Source organism: Urocampus carinirostris, chromosome 9 (assembly GCF_059441175.1).
Source record: "Urocampus carinirostris isolate Australia breed hairy pipefish chromosome 9, RoL_Ucar_1.0, whole genome shotgun sequence".
In the NCBI taxonomy this organism is placed as follows: Eukaryota; Metazoa; Chordata; class Actinopteri; order Syngnathiformes; family Syngnathidae; genus Urocampus; species Urocampus carinirostris.
In genome coordinates this window covers 17,538,192-17,560,823 of record NC_142357.1, presented here as the reverse complement: position 1 = coordinate 17,560,823, position 22,632 = coordinate 17,538,192, and the positions used below count along the sequence as shown (strand labels likewise).

At 38.7% G+C, this 22,632-nt stretch overlaps 1 protein-coding gene across 10 annotated transcripts in view; it reads left to right on the top strand.

Annotated features, from left to right (window-relative positions):
- dlg3 (discs, large homolog 3 (Drosophila)) overlaps positions 1-22,632 on the top strand; it is a 101,732-nt gene that overhangs the window by 32,684 nt on the left and 46,416 nt on the right. For 6 of the 10 annotated variants that reach the window (XM_088344710.1, XM_088344706.1, XM_088344707.1 and 3 more), the window contains 6 exons: positions 3,088-3,138; positions 5,352-5,476; positions 6,831-7,000; positions 11,120-11,256; positions 12,306-12,450; positions 15,139-15,283. In XM_088344710.1, coding sequence (XP_088200836.1) covers positions 3,088-3,138; positions 5,352-5,476; positions 6,831-7,000; positions 11,120-11,256; positions 12,306-12,450; positions 15,139-15,283 — 773 coding nt within the window. Of the gene's footprint in view, positions 1-3,087; positions 3,139-5,351; positions 5,477-6,830; positions 7,001-11,119; positions 11,257-12,305; positions 12,452-15,121; positions 15,284-22,632 lie in introns of all 10 variants that reach the window. The other 4 variants (XM_088344702.1, XM_088344703.1, XM_088344704.1 and 1 more) reach the window with 1 other exon arrangement.

Genomic DNA, 22,632 nt, shown 5'->3' with positions numbered 1-22,632 from the left:
TCATCAACACCTTAACAAATAAAATCAACCAATCAAGGAATGGTAGTTATGTTCGCATCAAAAAGGCAAAGATTTTATCGACATAATTTCTCAAGCCAGACAATTTTTTTCTTGTACTCAGTGTTGGGCGCGTTACTGAAAAAATAATAGTTACAATTACTAATTACTTAATTTAAAAAAAAATGATTGTGTAATACCCAAATTAGTGTCACCTTAAAGTAGCGCATTACTTGAATAAAGTATCTATCTATCTATCTCTATCTATCTACTTTGTAAGTAACTAGTTACAAATGACTGTACAAACCCGCATTAAAGCCGACCACCTAAACTGCTGTAAAAAAGCCACGAAATAGAAGAAAACTTGTACAGCAACCTGCGGAAGTGGTTATCCTCTCATTTTTCTTGGCTTGTGCAATCTTGAGAGCTTAAAAACACACACAAGACATCCCATACCCATTTTGTCTTTTGTATTCAAACCACTCTAACATTTCCTCCCAGTTTCTGGGTAATGTCCAAGCATGAGCAGTACCAAAAAGTTTATGCCCTGGCAAAAGTGTACTTTATTCACCTCAAGGGACAAATTATTGTCGTAATTTAATCAAATCATCTTACTGTTAACGGGTGCTTGAAATCCTTAAAGATGCTTGCATTTAAATGTGTTTTCAAGGTGCTTGAATTTTGGGTTGAGTGCTTGAAAATGCTTGAAATTGTTGCTATGTTTTTAATTAAAGTTAAGTTAAAATTGACGCAGTCACTGTTCTCTGGTGCCTTTGCCGTTGCATTTCTTCTTCCGTTATGATTATTGGCAACAGGCCTTAATTCATTTGGCAATGTCCTATGAAGCACCATCACCCCCTACGGGTCGCACCTAAAAGGACAAGTGCATACTACACTTAAACACTATTAAATGTGTATTAGTGCAAGTATTACGTATAAATAATGGACATTTATTATGGTCCATGCAAAAAACTAAGGCTGCTTGGTAAATTTCAATGGGAAGAACTTCCTGCAACTGAAATTGTGAGAATTTTATGTAGGGAGCGATTTGTCTCGAAAACAAATATCTTTTCGATTTACTCTAGATCTCAAAATCATATTTACCAAGAAATGCATTTGCAAGATTGAAAACTGCATGATTAAACCTCAGATATATTTGTGGCTCTGCAAATTACACGATTCTCACTGGATTTCTACTTTTATGGTACTGGAGAAGTTGAGAAATTGACTTAACAAGTTCTTGAAATTAGCCTTGAAAATGGTGTATGACGAACCCTGAAAGAAACATGATCGGATTGAAATACATAATCAAAACGACACATTTCCCAAAGAGAAGTAATGTACTCAGAAAACATGTGCTTCACGTTTTAGGAAAATGATAAAAAAAATAAGAATAAATAATGTCATATTGCGGCTAAATTTACGAAAAATCATCGTAAAATAAAGTTTAAAAATGTTTTTGTCATTTGAAACGATGTTCTCTGACAGGGAAATGACAAACTTTGGTAAATTTGTGCAGGGATTTTTGTACTTCATTAAGTCAGACATATTTACACGTCTTACTTTCCTATTACTAACTACTTATCCTGAATTAATAGAACAGATCTTTTTTCCTCCAGGCCTGGTGTATTGGAAAAATAATTTTACAAATAAAAACACCAAAATTCATTACTTTTAAAGAGTGAATTCTGTGCTCACGTTTTACCTCGTTGATTCCGTTGTTCCTATATAAGCCACGCCCTTTCCCCCACATGCTGCCTACCATTTGCTACTGGTGGCACGTATCAGAATGTGAGTAGGGAGAAATTCTGCGTTCTCCTACTCTGTGCTTTATACTGCGCTACTATAAAATTGCATTCACTTCTGTTTTGTATGTAGATATAAACGCGCTTCCCCTCTTGAGTGTTATAATCAGTGTTATGTTGTTAGGAGTTTAAAATATGTAAGATGCTTCATGAGCCAAGGTTTAAGAGTATACGTAAGGACGGAAATATATTTCATGATAGTTGTGGAGTAACGTACGGTACAACGGCAGTTGAGTTTGAAAATTTTATTAGTAACGCGTTACAGTACAGACGCTGCCCTACTTACAGACAATTGTTCATAAGTTGAATTTGTTAGTAAGTTTCTTCAGTGCTATATTTTGTATGGAATGTATTTTTAACGCTTATATAAAAAATAAACATTTCATAAAATAATATGCTCTATAAACACAAGTAAAGTTGAGTTTAACTTACTTCCGGAAGATGCGCTTCAAGAGGTCCTCCTCCGTGGTGAAAAGTGGCCGAAAAAAGCGTTCCGACCATTTTCTCAACCGCATCAAGCTTATTTATTCCACTTTCATTTCAAAAGAAACGACTCAACTTTTCTTTACACTTTTCACTAACCAAATTGAATGGATGGATGAGATATTAAACAATAAAAACGTCACAGTTCTTAGCGCGCTGTACACGTAGCACTCTATGTTTACACACCAACTAGGAAGTAGAAGCCGAAATTTCTTCTTCGGGGTAGATGCTGGGTGACCTCTCACAGCGCCACCACATGCTGGTAGCGGCGGAAAGAAGCACTACAATAACTATCCTGTACTTGGAAAAAGGTGCACACAATACAAAATCTTACTTAGAGCAATGTCCAGATATTTTTCGACACCCTGAAAAAGATGTTCGTATCAATCGTTTTACGTAAGTGGAGTGGTCGTAAGTAGGGGAGCGTCTTTACTCGTTACAGAGAAAATAAATTACTTTCTAGGAACTGGTTCCTTTTTAACGTGTTACCCCCAACACTGCTTGTATGTATGAGCAACACAACAAAATCAATAGCATTAGAAGATGCACTTGGTCAGATAGATGTGAATTTCACAAAAAAAAAAAAAAAAATCCAGTTTAAATCGACAGAAAAACTAACCAAAATAATGAAAGCTTGCACCCCAATTACCCCAATTCATAAGCTAAATGCTAATACACAATGCAACACTCCATAGTAAGGCTAGCAAAACTATCATCCATATATATTGTTGATAAAACGTATTTGAGTTTGTAATTAAAGGCAAGCTTGCTGACCAGCTTCTGTTTTTTCTGTGTTTGGCAGGTAAACGGCAGCGATGGCATGTACAAGTATGAGGAGATCATTTTGGAGAGGGTAAGTCAATGCTTCTTGTCAAAGTATACAGCTCTACAATCATTCAGCTGTCATTCAATTTTTTTAATGAAGCCGTCAAAAAGTGGTATCAAAACTAGCTACAAGCCTTCCTGTGCGAATTTTTTATGTTTTCCCTGTTTTTGCGTGGGTTACGACCAGGCACTCAGGTTTCCTCCCACATTCCAAAAACATGCCTGTCAGTTTAATTGGCCAGCTCAAATTGTCCCTTGGTGTAAAATGAGCGGGTGAGTTGTCTGTCTCTGTGTGGCCTGCGACTGGCTGACAACCAGTTGAGGGTGTCCTCTGCCCACTGCCTGAGGACAGCTGAGATGGGCTCCAGCACCCTCGCGACCCTACTGAGGATAAGCGGTCCGGATAATAGATGGCTAGATGAAGCTGTCAAATTTATTTTCAAAGTCATTTAACGATAACACATGTTGTTGTTTTTTTTTATTACGATCAATGTTTTTTTTCCTTCTATATTATTTAAGTGGTACCTCACATTACACATTGAATTGGTTCCAGTAATCACGTTGTATAATGAAACAGTTGTAAATTTTTCCATTGAAATGAAATAGAAGGGGATTTATCCGTTTCACGGTCATCAAATGCAACCAAACCTCCATTATATCAACAGCTACTGCCCTAATGTTCAGTCAGTGTTCATAAATATACCACGTAGTGCAAGGCTAAATACAAACGATGAAGTTACTGTACAGCACAAGGCTTTATTATCCAAGAACAGTACACAAAATAACAAGCAAATGAAACTGATAAAAGTAAAATGTCAATTAAATTCACTTGGCACGCTTTTCCACACTCTGTGCTGGTTTTTGTCGCTGGACGCATAAACTAGTGATCCAGCGATTGTTGTTTCTGTCTAGATCTCAGAATGTTTTTAAAATGTTTCAGTCAGTTTTCATTGAACACCTCAATTGACCACCCTCTTTTGGCTTTATCTGGATGTATTTTTGTGATAAAGGCCTGCAGTTTTTCCCAGCAGGCAAACACATCCCCAATTTTATGGCTTTTTCTCATAACCAAATTATAGAGAGCTTTTCCATAACTTAATGTATTGCCGTCCTCCGGCTTGTTAAAACAGTAATACCTGTCGCCACTGTCGCAGACTTTCGGCAAAATTGGCAACTTTACCCCCGCTTATAATTTGCAATAATATTTTGCTTCTTTTTAATCATAGGGGGAGCCCTGGCTCTTTTTTTCTCTCCTCTTTTCGCAGGACCCATGGCTAAAAATTAATTACTGTACTCTACTGTAACTATAGCTATAGCTATAAACAATGTGCAATGGCAAAAAAAAACTCAGCCCTGTTGGCTGTAACCAATTAATTAACAGAGTAAACTATCCATCCATCCATCCATTATCTGCACCGCTTATCCCCAGTAGGGTCGAGGGGGTGCTGGAGCCCATCCCAGCTATCCTCGGGCAGTGGGCAGGGGACACCCTGAAATGGTTGCCAGCCAGTCATAGGGCACACAGGGACAGACAGCCCACTCGCTCATTCACACCTAGGGACAATTTGGACCGGCCATTTGACCTGACATGCATGTTTTTGGAATGTAGGAGGAAACATGAGTGCCCGGAGGAAACCCACGCAATCACGGGGAGAACATGCAAACTCCACACAGGAGGTTCGATCTGATGACCTCAGAACTTTGCCGCACATTTATTGGTGCATCGCTGTGCGTACTTTTAGTCATGGCATCAATGACTTCGCATATTGCAAAACTGATAGCATAACAAGGAACATTTTAGTCGTACGCGAACTTCAGACATCGAAACTTTCGTAAGTGGGGTCGATCGTAAAACAAGATACAACTGAAAATTAATAAACTGTTTTGTAATGGAATTGTGTTCCTGTGACTACAGTGTTCGTACGGGTGCTTAAAATCCTTAAATATGTTTTCATTTTTGTAAAAGTTTACATATTTTATAATTTAATTGTATAGCTATTTTTGTGCAAATACTTTGTTTTGTTTTGTTGATTAGTTAAAGATTTTGTTTTAGTGCTTTTCCATTATAAAAATCCACAAGCAAACAAAAACATAACATGCAACAGTGGCCTGCAGTCAGGGGAAGTAGCGTAGGCTGGGCCTCACCTGTCATCACGGAAATATAGAATGACGAATATATGAAAATATATTAACTGTATTATATATTTGATGTATATGCATCATATCCTCTTGGAATTTCAGGGAAACTCAGGCCTCGGCTTCAGCATCGCGGGAGGCATCGATAATCCGCATATTCCCGATGATCCAGGGATCTTCATCACCAAAATTATTCCAGGAGGTGCAGCTGCCATGGACGGAAGGCTCGGGTAATGCTGAAATAGTTTCTGCTCAAAAAGGCTCATATTATAAGTTCATTTTAATTTAATTTAGAATTTTGCCATCAGAAAAATGCAGGTGTTTTGTTATGTCGAAACTTTTTTAGATATTTCACTTCAATATTTTAATATTGCAAAGAAAAATCTTTAACATTTGGTTGTTGTTGTTGTTGTTGTGCAAAAGTACTGCATTCCTTACACATGTTTGTGAATAATAAATGCACCTTTTACACAAGTACAATCATACCAAGGGTTATTGTGTTATTCAGAATTTTCCCGAACTCTAAGGCATGCCTTGAAACCTTAAATTAGGCAAAAATTATATATATATATATATATATATATATATATATATATATATATATATATATATATATATATATATATATATATATATATATCCAGTTACTACAAGAGAATTTTCGGTTAATTGCTCGCCAAAATTGCAATAAATTCTATTCAACAAGGTTCAAACCTGGGTTGTGGCGGTGAGGGCGCCAAACTATACCTTCATATGACATACGAAAAGGCATTAAAGCTTATCCTTATCGCACGATTTTCACTCACAGTGCCAGAAACACGTATTCTGATTTGCGTGTTCTGAAAAGTTAAATTGTCTCGCCTCTTTTTCACCTCTTCGTCAGTAACAGTACGAAAGACAAAGTCAGAAGGTCTTTCCACAAAATACTATACAAACATTTTTACGTATGTACACTTGTTAAACCGAGAGATTATCAACAATCGGGTGAAGAAGTGGTGGGACTGCACTATGCAAATCTATGTTTCAGGCACCGTAAAAATAGTGTGAAGCTTTAATGTATTTTTGTATGCTATCTGTATCACTGGTGGTCTAGTAGTGAAGTGTTGGTGCCCTCACCTCCTCGATCTGGGTTCAATTACCATTGCAAACTTATTGCCTCATATATCATTGGACCGTTATATGCCGTAACTGTATAAAGAACCCAACGGTTATACTCGAATAAATATGGTTACTCTTATTATGGCCTCACATTCATGCTCTTTATAGTCCGGTGCCCCTCATGTACGAAAAATATATGACAAAAGACTAATTTTGGGAGCTCTGCTTAATAATTCAGTGGACCTGATAGTGCGGGAAATAGGGTATTTTCTTCACATGGGCAACAATGCAAAATAATCCCTCTGTAAAAATTACTTTATTAAGCCATTCAGGAACGATTTAGATTAAAAAAAAAGAACTGAATTTGCGAGCTGACTTTTTTCACGACAGTGACGATATATTTGCGTGAAATTACTTTTGCACAGTTTTATGTGTATAGCAGACGAAACGTTGTGATGATGTAATGACCGCCGTCCACTTCGGCAGGGTGAACGACTGCGTCCTTCGCGTGAACGACGTGGATGTGTCGGAGGTGGTCCACAGCAGGGCGGTGGAGGCCTTGAAGGAGGCGGGGCCAGTAGTGCGTTTGTTGGTGAGGCGGAGGCAGGCCCCGCCCGAGACTATCCTGGAGGTCAACCTGCTTAAAGGGCCCAAAGGTAACAGCACACTCTTTCAACCACAAATGTTTACATCAGGGGTCGCTAACCCATTGGTTGGAAAGGCTACTACTTGTGTGTGCATTTCTAAAATGACAGCTTATCATGTTATTACTCTGTTTTTACTGGATTGTATAGATCAGAAGTTGGGTTTAAAAAAAGCCCAAGTCAACCACTAAAAGATCATAGCAGTTAGAAATCAAATTTAATGGAAAATCACAATGACCCATCACTGGTAACACCACTTGGGAGACCCTTAGTTTACACATATGCCACAGGCAAAAAACGATTTAAACTTGGTAAGAAATTGCTAATGTGGGCTCAAATAGAATTAGTTTCTGTTGGGCCCTGTATAAAACAAAAAAAACAAATTCATAGAGAGCTCAGAGTAAAATGTTTCATTTGTGACACCATTTTGAGAGAGGTACCCTCTGCTGACCATAGAGGACTATCTCTACGGTCTATTTTCTTAATTCGTTGAGGATCTTGTGCGCCTCATAAAGACTTCCCAAGTCAGCGAAACAATACTGTACTTCAGTGGTCGCTACCATTTTCTGTACCACCGAAAATATTTTTGCGGCTCAGCTCATTAACAACATCAACAACATGGTACAGTGACTAGAAATAGTGTAATGATGACATAAAACCTAATGCTTTTTTATGTATCTTATGTATCTATTGAAGTCTAGTGGGTAGGATCTGGCGCTTTCCCTCCTGCGATCCAGGTTCGATTACCTTATCTTATTAGCTGCACCGCTTATCCTCAGTAGGGTCGCGGGGGTGCCCATCCCAGCCATCTTCGGGCATTGGGCAGGGGACACCCTGAACTGGTTGCCAGCCAGTCGCAGGGCACACAGGGACAGACAACTCGCTCGCTTATTCACACCTAGGGACAATTTGGACCGGCCAATCCACCTGAAATGCATGTCTTTGGAATGTGGGAGGAAACGGGAGTGCCCGGAGGAAACCCACGCAAGCACGGGGAGAACATACAAACTCCGCAAAGGAAGTTCGGTAGCTGGATTTGAACCCACGTCGGAGGTTCCCAAGACCTTAGAACTGTGCCGCACACGCGCTAACCACTGTGCCGCCGTGCTGCGGTTCGATTACCATTGCATCCAATTTTTGCAATCATCTTTATTTTTTCACTCCTCTATCAATGAACAAACATGGTACTTCTCTACTTTTAGAGCAACCATAGCCCTTACTGTACTTTTAATTCTATGCGCCTTGTAAGGACTTTGCTTTAATATATATTTTCTTTCAGCTTTTGGGAGAACTTTTCTTTATTCTACATCTACATAATTGGTCAATAGATGGCCCCTGCGATTCACCATTAAGTTTAGTTAGCTTGGATCAGTGTAATAATATGGTGGCAACTCGCTACATTAATTCTACTTTTAATTTTTATTTTCACATTTCATGGATTTTGGAAAACAGTTAATAATCCAGAAGGAATGAAAACTGAAGACACACTTTGTTAAAATCAATACCAAAAGGAAGATCTGGAACAATTAAGGACAAAATGACTGGTGGGGTGAGGGGTTGTCATATATTGGTATATAATGTATATTATATACATATATATATATATATATATATATATATAAATCATCTCATTAGCTGCACCGCTTATCCTCAGTAGGGTCGCGGGAGCCCATACCAGCAATCATCGGGCAGTGGGCAGGGGACACCCTGAACTGGTTGCCAACCAATCGCAGGGCACACAGGGACAGACAACTCGCTCGCTCATTCACACCTAAGGACAATTTGGACCGGCCAATCCACCTGAAATGCATGTTTTTGGAATGTGGGAGGAAACCGGAGTGCCCGGAGGAAACCCACGCAAGCACGGGGAGAACATACAAACTCACAGGACAGGAAGTCCGGTAGCTGGATTTGAACCCACACATGAGGTTCCCAAGACCATAGAACGGTGCCGCATTGAGTTTATCACGGTAATGTGAATGTACCTCACCGGCACCTGTAGCTGTTAACACTGCCGTAATACCTATTCTGGGGCTGCATGATCAATATCTAATTAATATTGCGAATGTGACGTAGTGCAATAATGTAACTGCAAAACACTGCATGTTTTTTAGGTTTTAGAGTTCTACTTTGTTATTTGATAATTCTCACATATCGGGATTTAACAGCACCAGACAATCAGAAGAAGGTTTTAATGGCACCAACCAATAAAGGCGGGGCAGAGTTTGCAAGACGTGTGCGCACAACTTTGATAGGCTAATGTAGGTGCTCAGTCATGCAGCCGCGCACACAACTGGCCACCAAAACAAACATTACAGCTCGTAACTTTAGCGGCTAGATACACTGAAAATAAATTGACCAATTAATTCGTACTCTGAGAAAAGTCAAAAGAGTGCAAAGAAAAGCTGATCACCATCGGGTACCCCCCTGATATTTATTGCGTCCCGGAAATTGACTGAGGCTGCATCCGAAGTGAAAGTAAACAGCTAGGCTAACAACTCTTAAGCCACCACTGCAGACCTTGGCTAATCACTGACGCCAGATCTATTACCAATAAAGCAGACGACTTGGAGCTACTACCCGTTTAAAACCGCTACATTTGTGACTCTTGTATTTTAATAATCACAAAGACCTTCCAGAATTCAAGTAAAGTCATGTTTATTTGTATAGCCCTTAATCACAAAGAGTCTCAAAGGGCTGCACAGACCACAGATTATTTCAAACCACAGACTATTATTACACCATCCCCTGATCTAAAACCTACATGAGGGCAAGGAAAAACTCAAAAACCTCAACATGAGGAAAATGAAGAAACCCTGAGAAGGGACTGCACATGAGGTAATCCCCCAACCAGGATGACCAGGCTGCAATGGATGTTGCAATAACAAATAATAAACATTTGCCCGGCAGGCAAAAAGAGAGGGTGAATCCCGTCTGTGGTTCCATTTTAAAGGGCCACTATAGGAAAACTTTTCTGGTGTGTTTCAGGGATAAACCGGCTTCTAGATGTGGGAACGATCTCATCCCCAAATTGTTTTTAAGCCAATAGAGGGCAGACGATTGAATTGGAATAGCTTGCCATATAACTATCCCAAGACGACACACATTATTAACAAGTAGCATCATTCGTCATGATTCATACATAGTCATGAATGTTTCAATCACAATCACAAGCTTCATGTTATCAGATTATATTGTAATCCACTGCAGATTTGTGGTCTGTCTGGGGAGATATAGGTACGTCCAGGGACCTTCCCTCATGGGGCACAGTTATTCCCCCTATCCCAAAGGTCTGAGTTCTTTGAGGTGGAATGCGAATGTTCAGTTCTGTCTGTGGTAACAAAAAAATAAAAGGAGACAAACGTATTCCTTACAAAACGAAGGCGTAAGTAGTCCGATTATCCAGTGGAAACGACAAGAAGGAGTCTTTAAAAAGAAAAAAGGGAAAGTAATCTTGGGTCCACGGCCAACAAAAAAAAAGGGGAAATTAAATGGAGTAGTTGATGTTCTGGTCTTATTTGCCTTACAGCTTTTTCATATAATCCAGAGCGCCGTACAGTGCGGAAAATATAGTTATTATAGCTATTCAACAAAGAATACATAGATAATATAATTTTATTTCACATTTTGTTTCTACAGGACACTTTCATTTTGAAATGTATTATTTTGTTTTGTGTAATTTTTAAACGCCTTCATGACCTTTGTGTCTAATACAGTGTCTACCCTACTTGATGGAATTAACCTTTATAAATAAGGGATTACAGTAATCCCTCGCTATAATGCAGTTCACTTATTACCTTCTCGCTAATTCGCGGATTTTCCTCATGCGTTGTACTCTTCATCTGATTCGATAAACAGTCCTTTAGAGATTAGGTATGTTAGCAGGGACAATAAAAAGTACTTTTTTGTTAGGAAGGCCTATAAAACGTTTTTTTTTTCTTTGGTCTCGATGTATAATAAAGTATTTTATTGCATAACGACTGTTGAAAATAATAAAGGTTTCTACTTCACGGTTTATTGCAGGTTCTTTTGGGATTGTATGTCAAAATAAGTCATGTAATGTATGTCAGGTTTGGTGCGTTGTTTGTCCTTCTTGTTGGAGGATTGACCCTTTTAATATTTCTCTTTCAGGACTGGGATTCAGCATTGCTGGAGGAATTGGCAACCAGCACATCCCGGGGGACAACAGCATTTACATCACCAAGATCATTGAAGGGGGAGCAGCCCAAAAAGATGGACGGCTGCAGACGGGAGATCGTCTGCTTGCTGTAAGACCCTTCATCATACATCTTGTAGCATGTTATCCTTGCTCAAATGTGGGTTAAAATGGAGTAAATTAGATGTCTAGGATAAGGAGGGCCATGTAGGTTATTTCATCTCCTTTTTATGAAACAGTCAAAAACAAACAACTGGTAAATAAAACAATGAAATGAAATGAAGTAATGAAATGAAAATGATCTGCGGTAACAAAAAAATAAAAGGAGATCTGAATTTATATAGCACTTTTCAAGTCAATGAAGACTTCCCACAGTGCTTTACAATGTGCTTCACATTTACCCATTCACACACACACTCACACACCAATAGCAGCCATGCAAGGCCAGCCCGGCTCATTGGGGGCATTAGAGGTTCAGTGCCAAGGACACAACGACATGTAACACGGAGGAGCCGGGATTCGAACTGCGATCTCTTTCTCCCAAGACGAGCGCTCTACCTCCTGAGCTATTGCCGCCCCAGTAAACACTTGCAAAGACCTACTGTAAGCCATAGTTCACACTCAAATGCTCACAAAGAGGCCAATCTGAGAAGCCATGTTTCTTTGCAATCTTTGTCTAAGGTACTTTATAGCATTCAGGAACAATAAGCTCTGTTTACTCAAATCATTGCCAGAGTTTCGTTTTGGTGCTAATCTGCACTTCTTGTAGCACTTCCAGGCACATACTGTACAGCATGAACCTTTTGAAAGCACCTCAATGGCTGGTGTTAGTTGTAACTTAAGTAGTATGGTACTTAGTTCCTTTAAGTTGCTAACATGTATTTAAATATTGATCACAAACAGAAAACCTAAAGTTAAAAGTTCTTGCTTAATGGCTTTTTTGTTTTGTTTTGGGATTTATTTATTTTTCAACACAGCCAGCCTTTTGTTTGTTACTCACACACTCTCACAATATGGCTGAATCCCACTTCATTCTCCGAGTTGAGATCGCGTTGGCCGGGTGTAACGCCATCGCCAATATAATATAATTCGATGGTGACTTAAGCTTTAGTATCTTCTCCCCTCGGGTAAAATGTTACCTGGGTTTGTTTTCCGTTGCAGGTTAACAACATCGTGCTTCAGGACGTGCGTCACGAGGAGGCGGTGGCCGCCTTAAAGAATACGTCCGATATGGTCTACCTCAAGGTGGCCAAGCCAGGGCCCGTGCACCTCAATGACATGTATGCCCCGCCTGACTATTCCAGCAGTACGTATTTACTACTTCTATATATCATAAATGGCTTATGCTGTGTATCTGACTTACACTGATTGTGTATGACAGAATCCTCATCTATTTTTTATTCTGATTATAAAACATTGAATCAGGACTTTAGAATTTTTAAATTAAACTCAACTTACAAATAACCATAAATGTTTCTCAATATGTTAGGACTTACGAATACTTTTTCTGAATAAAAAAATCACGCTATTATTTTTCAAAAATGTGGGGAAAAATCTTAGCACTATGTATCCTCTGTATAGTGCTTTGCGGTTGGCTTTTTCTATAAAGAGGAAGAGTGGCTACTGCCACCCAATGGTATGGAAGGGCACACCTTCTCATGCATGTGCACAAAGTGAATAATAATACATTTTAGTTTGTATCAAACTGTTAAGATGTGTAATTGCAACATTTTTTTCAATGCATGGTCAGGCTGACAGGACACTTCCTGGATACTTGGAGGCGTAAATTCCTCTTTCTCAGTCCAAAACTAGCGTGCCTAAATGAGGAGCTCTGAGGATTTCTATGTACTCTACTACTGTGTTACATTGCAAAACTCGTATACTATTTTCTCTTATTCAAAAACCACAAATTACATTTTTTATGTATAAAGTATAGATCTAAACTATTATTAAAGACACACAATTTAAACGTTGAACTTTTCAGCTTTAGTGGAGGTCTGCACTAAAGATTTTGTCCAAAAATATTTTTGTAAATTGCATGTTTTGCCATTTAGGAGAAGAGCTTTGTTTTCTTACGCCTATAACTGGTATAGGAACAGGTACAGTATTTTCTGGACTTAAGACGCACCCTCAAATATTCCCCTTATTTTATTAATATAAGGCACACGTGACTATGAGGCGTATTAAAATAAAACCACAGGATTGCATAAAAAAAAAACCAGCACCGTTTTAATAGAATATATATTAATTTCACAAACTAAATCAACCTGATTCGTTCAAAAATGGTTACCTTAAGTACAAGCATTTCATTGTATAGAAATTTATTTCTGATTTTATTTACTGTATTTGCGGTCTATAAGGGGCACCAGATTGTAAAGCCCGCATTTTAATTTAAAGCAAATTCTGCCTGATTGTCCAAAAAATGTGGTACATTTATTCTTTAAAAAATAGCCTTTTTTTCCACTTACTTGAAATTGGAGCAGCACTTGTTAATTTGTGAAGGAAATGCTTGCTCCAAATGTGTTCCTTCACAAACAAAGACCAGTTTCTCTCCAAATACACTTTTCATAAATCTAACATTATGTAAGACAACGGGGTGACTCTTGTAAAGAATATAATACTGCTTTTTTACTTCCAAGAGTGTTGAACCTGCATGAATTTCTTGCACGGATCGCTGCTCTCTTGCCCAAAAACACCTTAGACACCCACATTGTGACTACTACACACAGACGCACACACGCAGGCCATTCTTCCCACAGCAACAAGAAGCTCAGTTCTCTTGCCTCCCACTGAGTGTGGCCGCTTTCTCACATCCCACCTGCGCATGGGAGCCCACAATCTCGAGGCAAAGCGTCTCCAAATTCTTCTTAGATGAAGCATTTAATAAGCAGGCAACTCTCGAACGTTTGGGGGAAATTTCTACTTTAGTCACAAAGAATGAAACACTGTTGATGTTATTATTTTTTTAATTCCCCCACTCAAGGTTTTAACATGTTGTGGAGGCATGGTAGAGTTTGAAAATATTATGCTATAATAAGCCTGTAGCTATTGCCTTGTGTTCCATCTACTGTACATGTGTTACACTAGTTGATAAAAATAAAGTTAAATAAAAGTTATTCAAGGGACAGTGGGTATTTAGCAACTCCTTTTGGTAAAAACAACGTAATTTACAAAAAAAATAATAATAATAATTGTCATGTAAATGTGCATTTTTTAAAAATACGTGTTGGTCGAAAAAATTATTTTACATAATATTAGCCTCACCCAGACCAAGGGTTGCCAAGCTTTTTGAAGCTGTGAGCTACTTTTATTTACTAATAAGCTTAAAGGGCTACCAGTTTTATATGCATTCCTAAAATATCAGGTTATTAATATGTTGTTTCCATGTTATTATAATAATAATAATAATAATTTCCTTGTATTGTCATTAGTATGTTATTACCAAGTTGTAATTGTTTGAGATTAAAATAAGCTCAGTCAACCACTAAAAATCATGCTAGTTAGAAATCATATTTCATAGAAAATCACAATAACCCATGATATATTTTCAGAATTAGTTTGCGGGATACCTAGTGCCCACTGGCAACAAGTGGGAGACCTTTGATCTAGATGGAGCTGGCAAACATATCATAAAGGCTTGGCAAAAAAAGGAAAAGAAAATGGTGTTGTATGGTCACTTTGGGTCTCGTGAGTTTGTATTCTTCATTGCATTTTAGCACTCATTTTTGGTTGCACGTAACAATACAGCAACATCTAGTGGCCAAACAATATACACGGGCCCTTTTAAGGTTTCTTTTAGTGCATTAGTCATAGTCAGCTGCAATTTTGCCATTTAGAGAGAGTTCAGTATTTGGTTTACTTGGATGCACCGTGGTGATGTTTGGTAACGTCAGTTCGGCAACCACACAGAACCGCAGGCACATTTATGTTTGGTCTTTGGACTGTGGTGTAATCATTTTCGCTTTCCCCCCTACTGGCCTGGCCCTCCCTCCAGCCTTCCCCACCATGGTGGACAACCACGTGAGCCACAACTACATGGGAGCCATGGAGCCCAAACCGCCCTACCCGCCACCCCAGGTCACGCCGTCCAGGTACTCGCCTGTCCCCCGCCACATGCTCGGGGAGGAAGACTTCACCAGGTTAGTCCCTGCCAACAGACACCACTTATTCCATTCCTAAACCAGCCAAAGGACCATGTACTAGTTAGCTTTTTGTACAGTATTTAAATAGTTGATAAATTTAATAAATTTACAAAAGTAAACTAGAGCCATTATTTATTAGTAACTAGTAAAAAAAAGTTATAAGTACATGCCATCTCTGCATACTAGTAAGAGAACATTGAAACACTAGAACAGGGAAGTCCAAACTATTACCATCAATTCCGGACTGAGGAGCCCACCTGATCAAAAGCCGCAAGCTGAAGTTTAAGAACTCAATTTTTGATTGTCTAAACCTCCTGGATTTTACGCTGCAGGCTTAAACTGCCACAAAAATGAACCAAGTCACGTTTATTTCATTTACTTTAAGCCTGACGCACATCTGGCAGCAACTCCGTGGGAATTTGGCATTAGCGCCGTGCCCCCGACACCATTTTCAACAGCATAATTTTCCAGTTTCGCGCCGAGTTTACATCACGTTATTTTAGATCATGTGACCATTCCAAATAGCGATTACAAAGATGAGCAGAAATTTACTACTGCGCGAAAGAGGGCCGCGTAGTGTAAAATGTGAGCCCTACATTTCTAGAAAGCAGCGCAGTGCTGTTTCAGTCCGATGTGTAAATTAGGGACTTGATTTGTGGTTGAAAAAGTTTAATTATTGTGAGTAATATGTTAATAAGGATTAAAGTAGTGTCAAACCTTCTGGTTTGCTCCTATCATGTATTATATGAATTGTGTTGACAAACACATGGGCTAATTTCTCTCGAAGGGCGTCGTAATTTCTTCTAGACGTAACCGTGGTGTTTTGCCTTGTGGAAAAGAGCAGCTTGCCATTTTCTTTCGTGCCTCCATGAAAAAAGAATATAAGCCACACCGTAAGTCAAGCCACAGCAGACAAAATGTAGCAAAAATGCAACGGCTTGTAGTCCAGAATTTACGAAAGATGTGTATACTATCTCCTAAAAAAAAATTTGAAAATTCGGAATTTGGAAAATCATAGTTTTTCATGAAATATGTCTTATTTTGTAAGCATATAGGTAGCTACTTGGGTTTCATTTTACAAAGAAAACAATGTGGATTTTGTTACTTTTGTTAAACCACAGTGAAAATAGTACATGATTAAAAGTGGCCCTTGTATTCCTCAACGAATTGGTAAGTGGCTCATAGAGTAAAGAAAAGTATGGAAACTTCTGCACTTGAAGAAAAAAGGCATATTTTTAGTAAGGACAAACTACCAACCTGCCTGCTGATTGGTGCTAGTATAACTGGTGAAGTGCAGATATTTATTAGTAAGGTCTAGTTGTGTGTACTGAAAGTGCCTTGTGAGAAAGAAATCCCTTCTAATCTGCAGAAATGTCATACAGTAGAAGAAAAGGTCACTAGTTTATATATCTACTTTTCATAAGATTTTAGCAATTTACTGAAATATACCAACAATAACAAGAAGACATTACTAGCTGATAGACTGCGATAGTCAACATATTTTTGCAATCGATATTTTTCTGTTTATAAATAACTATAGATATCACTTTGTGGCATTTTATGACACATGAATTACCAGTCTTCTGATATCTGACAGTAACTTTTTTTTGAACTGGGATGCCAAAAAATGCCCTTCTAGTGAAGACATATACATCAACTCTGGCTGGAAGACTCAATCCTCTCTACCTGTTGTAATATGTATGTACGTATGTAAATAATTTAAGAATGTATTTAGGCTATAAATGAACACACAAAAAAAAATCATTGTACCCTTACATACTGTTTTTCTCCCTAGTCACATTTGCATATTTATGTATTCCAAGCCATCATAATACAAGCATGTATTTTAGTAGCATTTTTCTTGTCGTCCAGGTTCTTTCTGAGTGAGAACAAGACACACATGTTCATCTGGTCACATGGTGAATCCACACAAATGTTGAATTACATTTCCAAGCTTATCGGGCCAGTTGGACAGTGTGTGGTGCCTTTGACCTCCTATCCCAAGTAGCACCCGGGAGGGAAAAGTGGGAGGCGAGGGGATGTTTCGCGAGGCCTTTAGTCATCTTAACCCACAGCTGTGGGGAGGAGGCTCCCTGTTTGTGCAAACGTTTATGTGTGTGTGCATGCAGAGTGTTGGAGTGTGTTGTAGGGGTGTTATTGTCTCGTGGCCCTGTAATGTCATTTCGTGCAAACTGTCTACATTGTATGTCTTTTGTGTCAGAGGTGGGGGAGGGCGGTGGAGGTCCTGATATGTCACATGATCGGATTTTAACCGGGTGCAAATTTGCTCTTTGGAGGACTTATGACTTGCTTGGATTAAGTCCACATAACTTTGACTTGCATGGTACATGCACTGATTTCATAACTGGACAAGTCCTGCATGTTAAACATTGGGAAATCTTTTATTGTGTGACTGATGTCCAGAAAACTAAAACGAATCGTTGATATACACTGCCAAAAAAAAAAGAAATCCACGAAAATCATTGAAGGAATTAAATAAAACAATAACGGAATAATGTTTTAAGGTAATGTAATGCTTTTTCAAGTCTTATTGTTCTTACTTTAAAGGGATGGTGTGTATAATTTAGCGCTTCCTAGTGGTAAAAATAATAAAAATGCACTGGTCTAGAGCAAAGGTCAGCAACAAGCAGCTCACTAATGGCGCGCTGGTGCTTTTTCAAACGTTTGATATACAGGTATATACTTTGGTATTATGTATATATACATTGGGATATGTCGATATACATTGGTATATGTGTGTGTGTGTGTGTGTGTGTGTCTGTATACATATTCATAATATGTATATATATATATATATATATATATATATATAAAAATATGAGGATTAATATATATATGAGGATAAATTTGACATTTTTAATAGTGCATATATTCCTAATATAGACATATAGAATTTACAAACACTGAATTCAGCTTTTAATACACTATTAATAAAATTGGACACTATTCTTGATAAAATGACACCATTCAAAGCCCATCAGAAAGACTCCTCTTGTTAACAGGTTTGGACGATGGCGAGTGAGATAGTAATTTGCTTTAGGTTTGATTACATAGAGAAACTTTACAAAATGATGACAAAGGGACCTGGACTGAAAATGTTGAGCTTTGCCATCTGAAATGTAGCAACTAAGACTGGCGCGCTCCTTCCTACCTTTCACATCTGTGACTTTCTCCCACCTCTGTTATGCGTGCTTTTCTTCCTGTCCTCCTCTTTGTCCCGTTCACTGTGATTCCTGTACCCCCACAGCCGGGCTGAGCCAATTTACAGTGTCATCCACAAACCTGGGGAGGGCAAAGGTCCCCCGGCTCTCTTCAGAGGCTTCTGTCCTTCCCCTGCACCCTTGTGCCAAGCTCCGCTCCCCCTCTCTGGCAGGTACTAACCTAGTCTGTCGCGTCACGCCTTACTCAGCTAACCTTACTCTCCCCAAAACCAGACCGCAGACCTTTTCACTGTCACATCTCAATTGAATACGGTGTTACCTCTTCTTACGGGCTAATTTTGTTCCAGGATTGTTCTCGTATTTTAAATTATTTCTCATGTAACGGGCAAATTTTCCCGATAAGAAATAGTTTAAAACTAGTTGGTCCGCTCCCGTCCTCCTAAAAGTATCCGAGTGAACAGCTATAAAACACTTCTTACTAATCACTAAAAACAAATTCAAATAGTTATCAAACATAAAAATATAGCATTAAGATAAATAAGATATTAAAAAAACAAAGCAAGTTTATTATGAGCGCCGTAATGAATATGTGCGTGTGCCATGGAGGAGGGGGGAACATTGCACACCTGTCAACTTATATGTTTTCCTGTATTTTGTACATTTTTTAATCATTTCACTTTGTGTACGCCAAATAACAATTTTAATACGGGAACTTTTATTTTGTAAAGATCTATCTCAATCTCAAGACTGAAAATCTTATTTCTTTCTTGCTGTGAGTAGGTGCCGTGTTGTGTTTATAAGGTTTAATATCGCTTAATATGGAGGATTTGCAATTATTAATCCCGGGAATAAATTGCCGGAGGTTACCAGAAATGAAATCAAGAGACTGTTGATTACACGTAAGCGCTTACTGTACACTTAATATTAAAGTTACTGTAACTTTGAACGTACGTACACATACAAAAAAAATCATGGCAATTTTTTTGCCTGTAGTAGATTACACGTGCTAAATGCATGAGCTGATGGTAGTGGTAAGCAGTCACGAGCGGTCTCTAGTGGTAGCCTCTGGAACTGCTCATGAACTGATTTTTTTCTTTGTATAGCGGGCAACCGTTTTTGTTAAAAAAAAAAAAAAAAACACTAGTACACCGAATCTCTTGTATTTAGAGGTGCTTATTTTAAAATGTTCCACTATACATTTATCATTATTTTTAGAGTAGAAAATGACTAAAAAAAAATAAACAAAAGCTTCATCAATATGATCTGCTAAATGACATAATACATTTATTTTTCAACCTGAAAGGTTCCACTTCACAATGATGAAAACTCCAAAAGCATCACCCTCTCCCGTTTGTCCGTATCTTTTTGTTTTATCGTGCCGCTGTTGGCAAGCGCAGCTTTGCAGCAGGAGTGCAGACGAAAGGGCTTTCGCACTACCACAAGCTGCTCACTTCCATCTGTCGAGAGACGTTGATCGACCTAAATTTTCCTTCTCTGGCCAAGTGTCCTACTGTAGGTGTGGGTATTAGATGATATTCAAGCGTGTGCCATGCATGTCCGCTGCGGTGCCCACCTTTGTTGGTCGGGAACAGATGGGAGAATGTTTCGTCGTTATATTCCATTGAGTCCTTTTTCATCCCTTTGTCTTTTTGTCTCTGTGTGTGTGTGTGTGTGTGTGTGTGTGTGTGTGTGTGTGTGTGTGTGTGTGTGTGTGTGTGTGGGTGTGGGTGTGGGTGAAGCGAAGCGAGGGGGGATGGAGGTAACTTCAATTGTATATGTGTCAATGTCCAAGTATGTGGGCTACATGGAATAACATTTGAACAGTGCTTCCTCTTTTTTTTCCCTGAAAAAAAAAAGCCACATGAGCAGGATTTTCATATTCCTGGTGTTTAGGGAAATCTACTGTTCTCAAAGGGAAGGCAGCGTGCACTCCTAAATGTAAACCAGCAGGATTATGTTGCTTCACTTGCAGTATAAGGAACAAGGGTGCACCACAATGGTTTTAGCAGTGAAATGAATTGTGTTCAAATGGACAGTGTGTGATACTTAGTGCCTCCTAGTGGTACAAAAACATTTTCATTAAAAAAAAAAAAACATTTATTTAAATATTAGGAATAAGTCCCTCAACTATCATACCAATGTATTTTACATAATGGAGTCTTTACCTAGATGTCTGCGCCATGTTTGTCAGGCATCTCGCTGCTACGCTGTGCTCTTTGCACATGGTTTTGTTCACATTAGACAAAGTGTGCTTTAATGTATCTATAGGAAAATTGGACTGAATGTATTTTGAATGTTTCTTCATTTAACTAATACATTGCACTATTCAGTTTTTAGGCAAATTATTTATTTTGCATTGTTCTTTTTATTAGTGGAGTAGTATGTAGGTGATACTGCTAATATTTGAGTTTTGTTGGGCAATATGCAAAAACTTGAATATGCTCACATTCGGCTACCTCTTTCAACCATTTAAATGTTTTTTGCCAAACGAACAACTCCCTTAAATGAACTCACTTAATTACATTGATTTCACAGCTGCATTTTTCTCATTTTCAGTCTGTGTGGTGAAAATGACGCATTGTGTGTATGAGTTCAAATATTCTTTATGCGTATACCGATCTGTTCTTCTACCATACAAGCCAGTAGTAATTCTCAAGTAGAGGAAATCAAATTTGGTGACGTGTCAAAGAATATCAATTACTTTATTTTTATGTGGAGATTTATATTAATTTGATGTAGTTTGATGATTATGAACTTAAAAGTGAAAATGATGTCTTATTGTGGGAATGCCTTTTGAAATAGGAATGTAAATTTAAACTCTAAAATGAATTGTTTTAGAAGCGCAAAATCTGACTGGAACCTGAATATTCCCTGCATTAAAAGTAGTCACCGGGAAAACATGCTTGCAGTTTTTATGCTCGGTCCAAAGCAATGAAAAATATTGCTTTGTGAGGCAATTTATTTGAAATAAGTTGAGGAGCTTAACTTGGACCAAAAACATAGGGGTTGTAATCAATTCCAGTAATCCTTTTTTTTTTTTCTCCAAAAATGCCTGCTACAGTCAAAACCCGAAACATTTATTTTTTCATCAATAACATGTCATATATACACCTGTAACACAATAATTATAGATCTATAAATCAAAACACAGAATACGGAATTTCAGTTGAATGATCTTTATTGTCATTATACAATAGTACAACGGAATTTGAGGGATTCTCCTTTTAGTGGAAAAAAAAGTGACCAGCTAGCTGCACGCTAGCATCGGAAGTCCTCAGATTGAGCCAGGTCTTTATGAGGAATAAAATACAAGTCATAAATGTAGCGGTTTCCCACAAGTTGTAGCTCCAGGTAAACCGTCTTGTGGGTAATAGATCTGGCATTAGTAAGATACAGGCTAAGGACAGTTTTTACGTGGCCTTGCTGCAGAAGCAGGCCGGACTTGCAACCCCGCTTATGGTTAACCTCCTGACACCACTTCAGTGTGGTCCAGGATCCGTTTACAATCCACGCATCACCTGCCGGTAAAAGCAGTCCTTAGCGCTCTTCTGACTTTCTTATTTAATTGATGAATTTATTTTCAATGTAATGATCCGCTAAAATAAAGGATTTCTCCGTGCTTCGATGTTTGTTTTGTGTAGGTATGTTTACTTGTGCGCCACGCCTAGCTGTTTGACTGACAGCATATATCAGCCTATCACCGTCCTGCATACAGACAGTCCAGCCCACTCAACACACACACACACACACACATACATACACAAACACAGCCCTCCGCAACCTGCCTCCGTGATAGCATTTGATGTGTGTTGTCTGCTGCAGAACACAATGCACGCTGAAGATCCGCAAACTATAGAATCCATGAAAGGTAAACTGTGATACAGTGAGAGAGATTACATTATTTTCATATCTAAAGCTTCAGCTCTGATGTAATTCTACCCTTGTGATCACATACCAGACCTGTGTAGGGTACCCGCCCTGTAAGGTGTCCATCGGGTCCATGCAGCCGATGAGCAACAGCCACTTTTCACGATAACAGAAACCTCGGTAGATGCCCACCACGGTGAATCTCAGCGCGAGCGGGCTAATTTTAGAAACACAAATGGAACAGGCTGATTGTGACGGTGCAGTCAGAGCATATAGCGACCCAATGCCCATATTTTG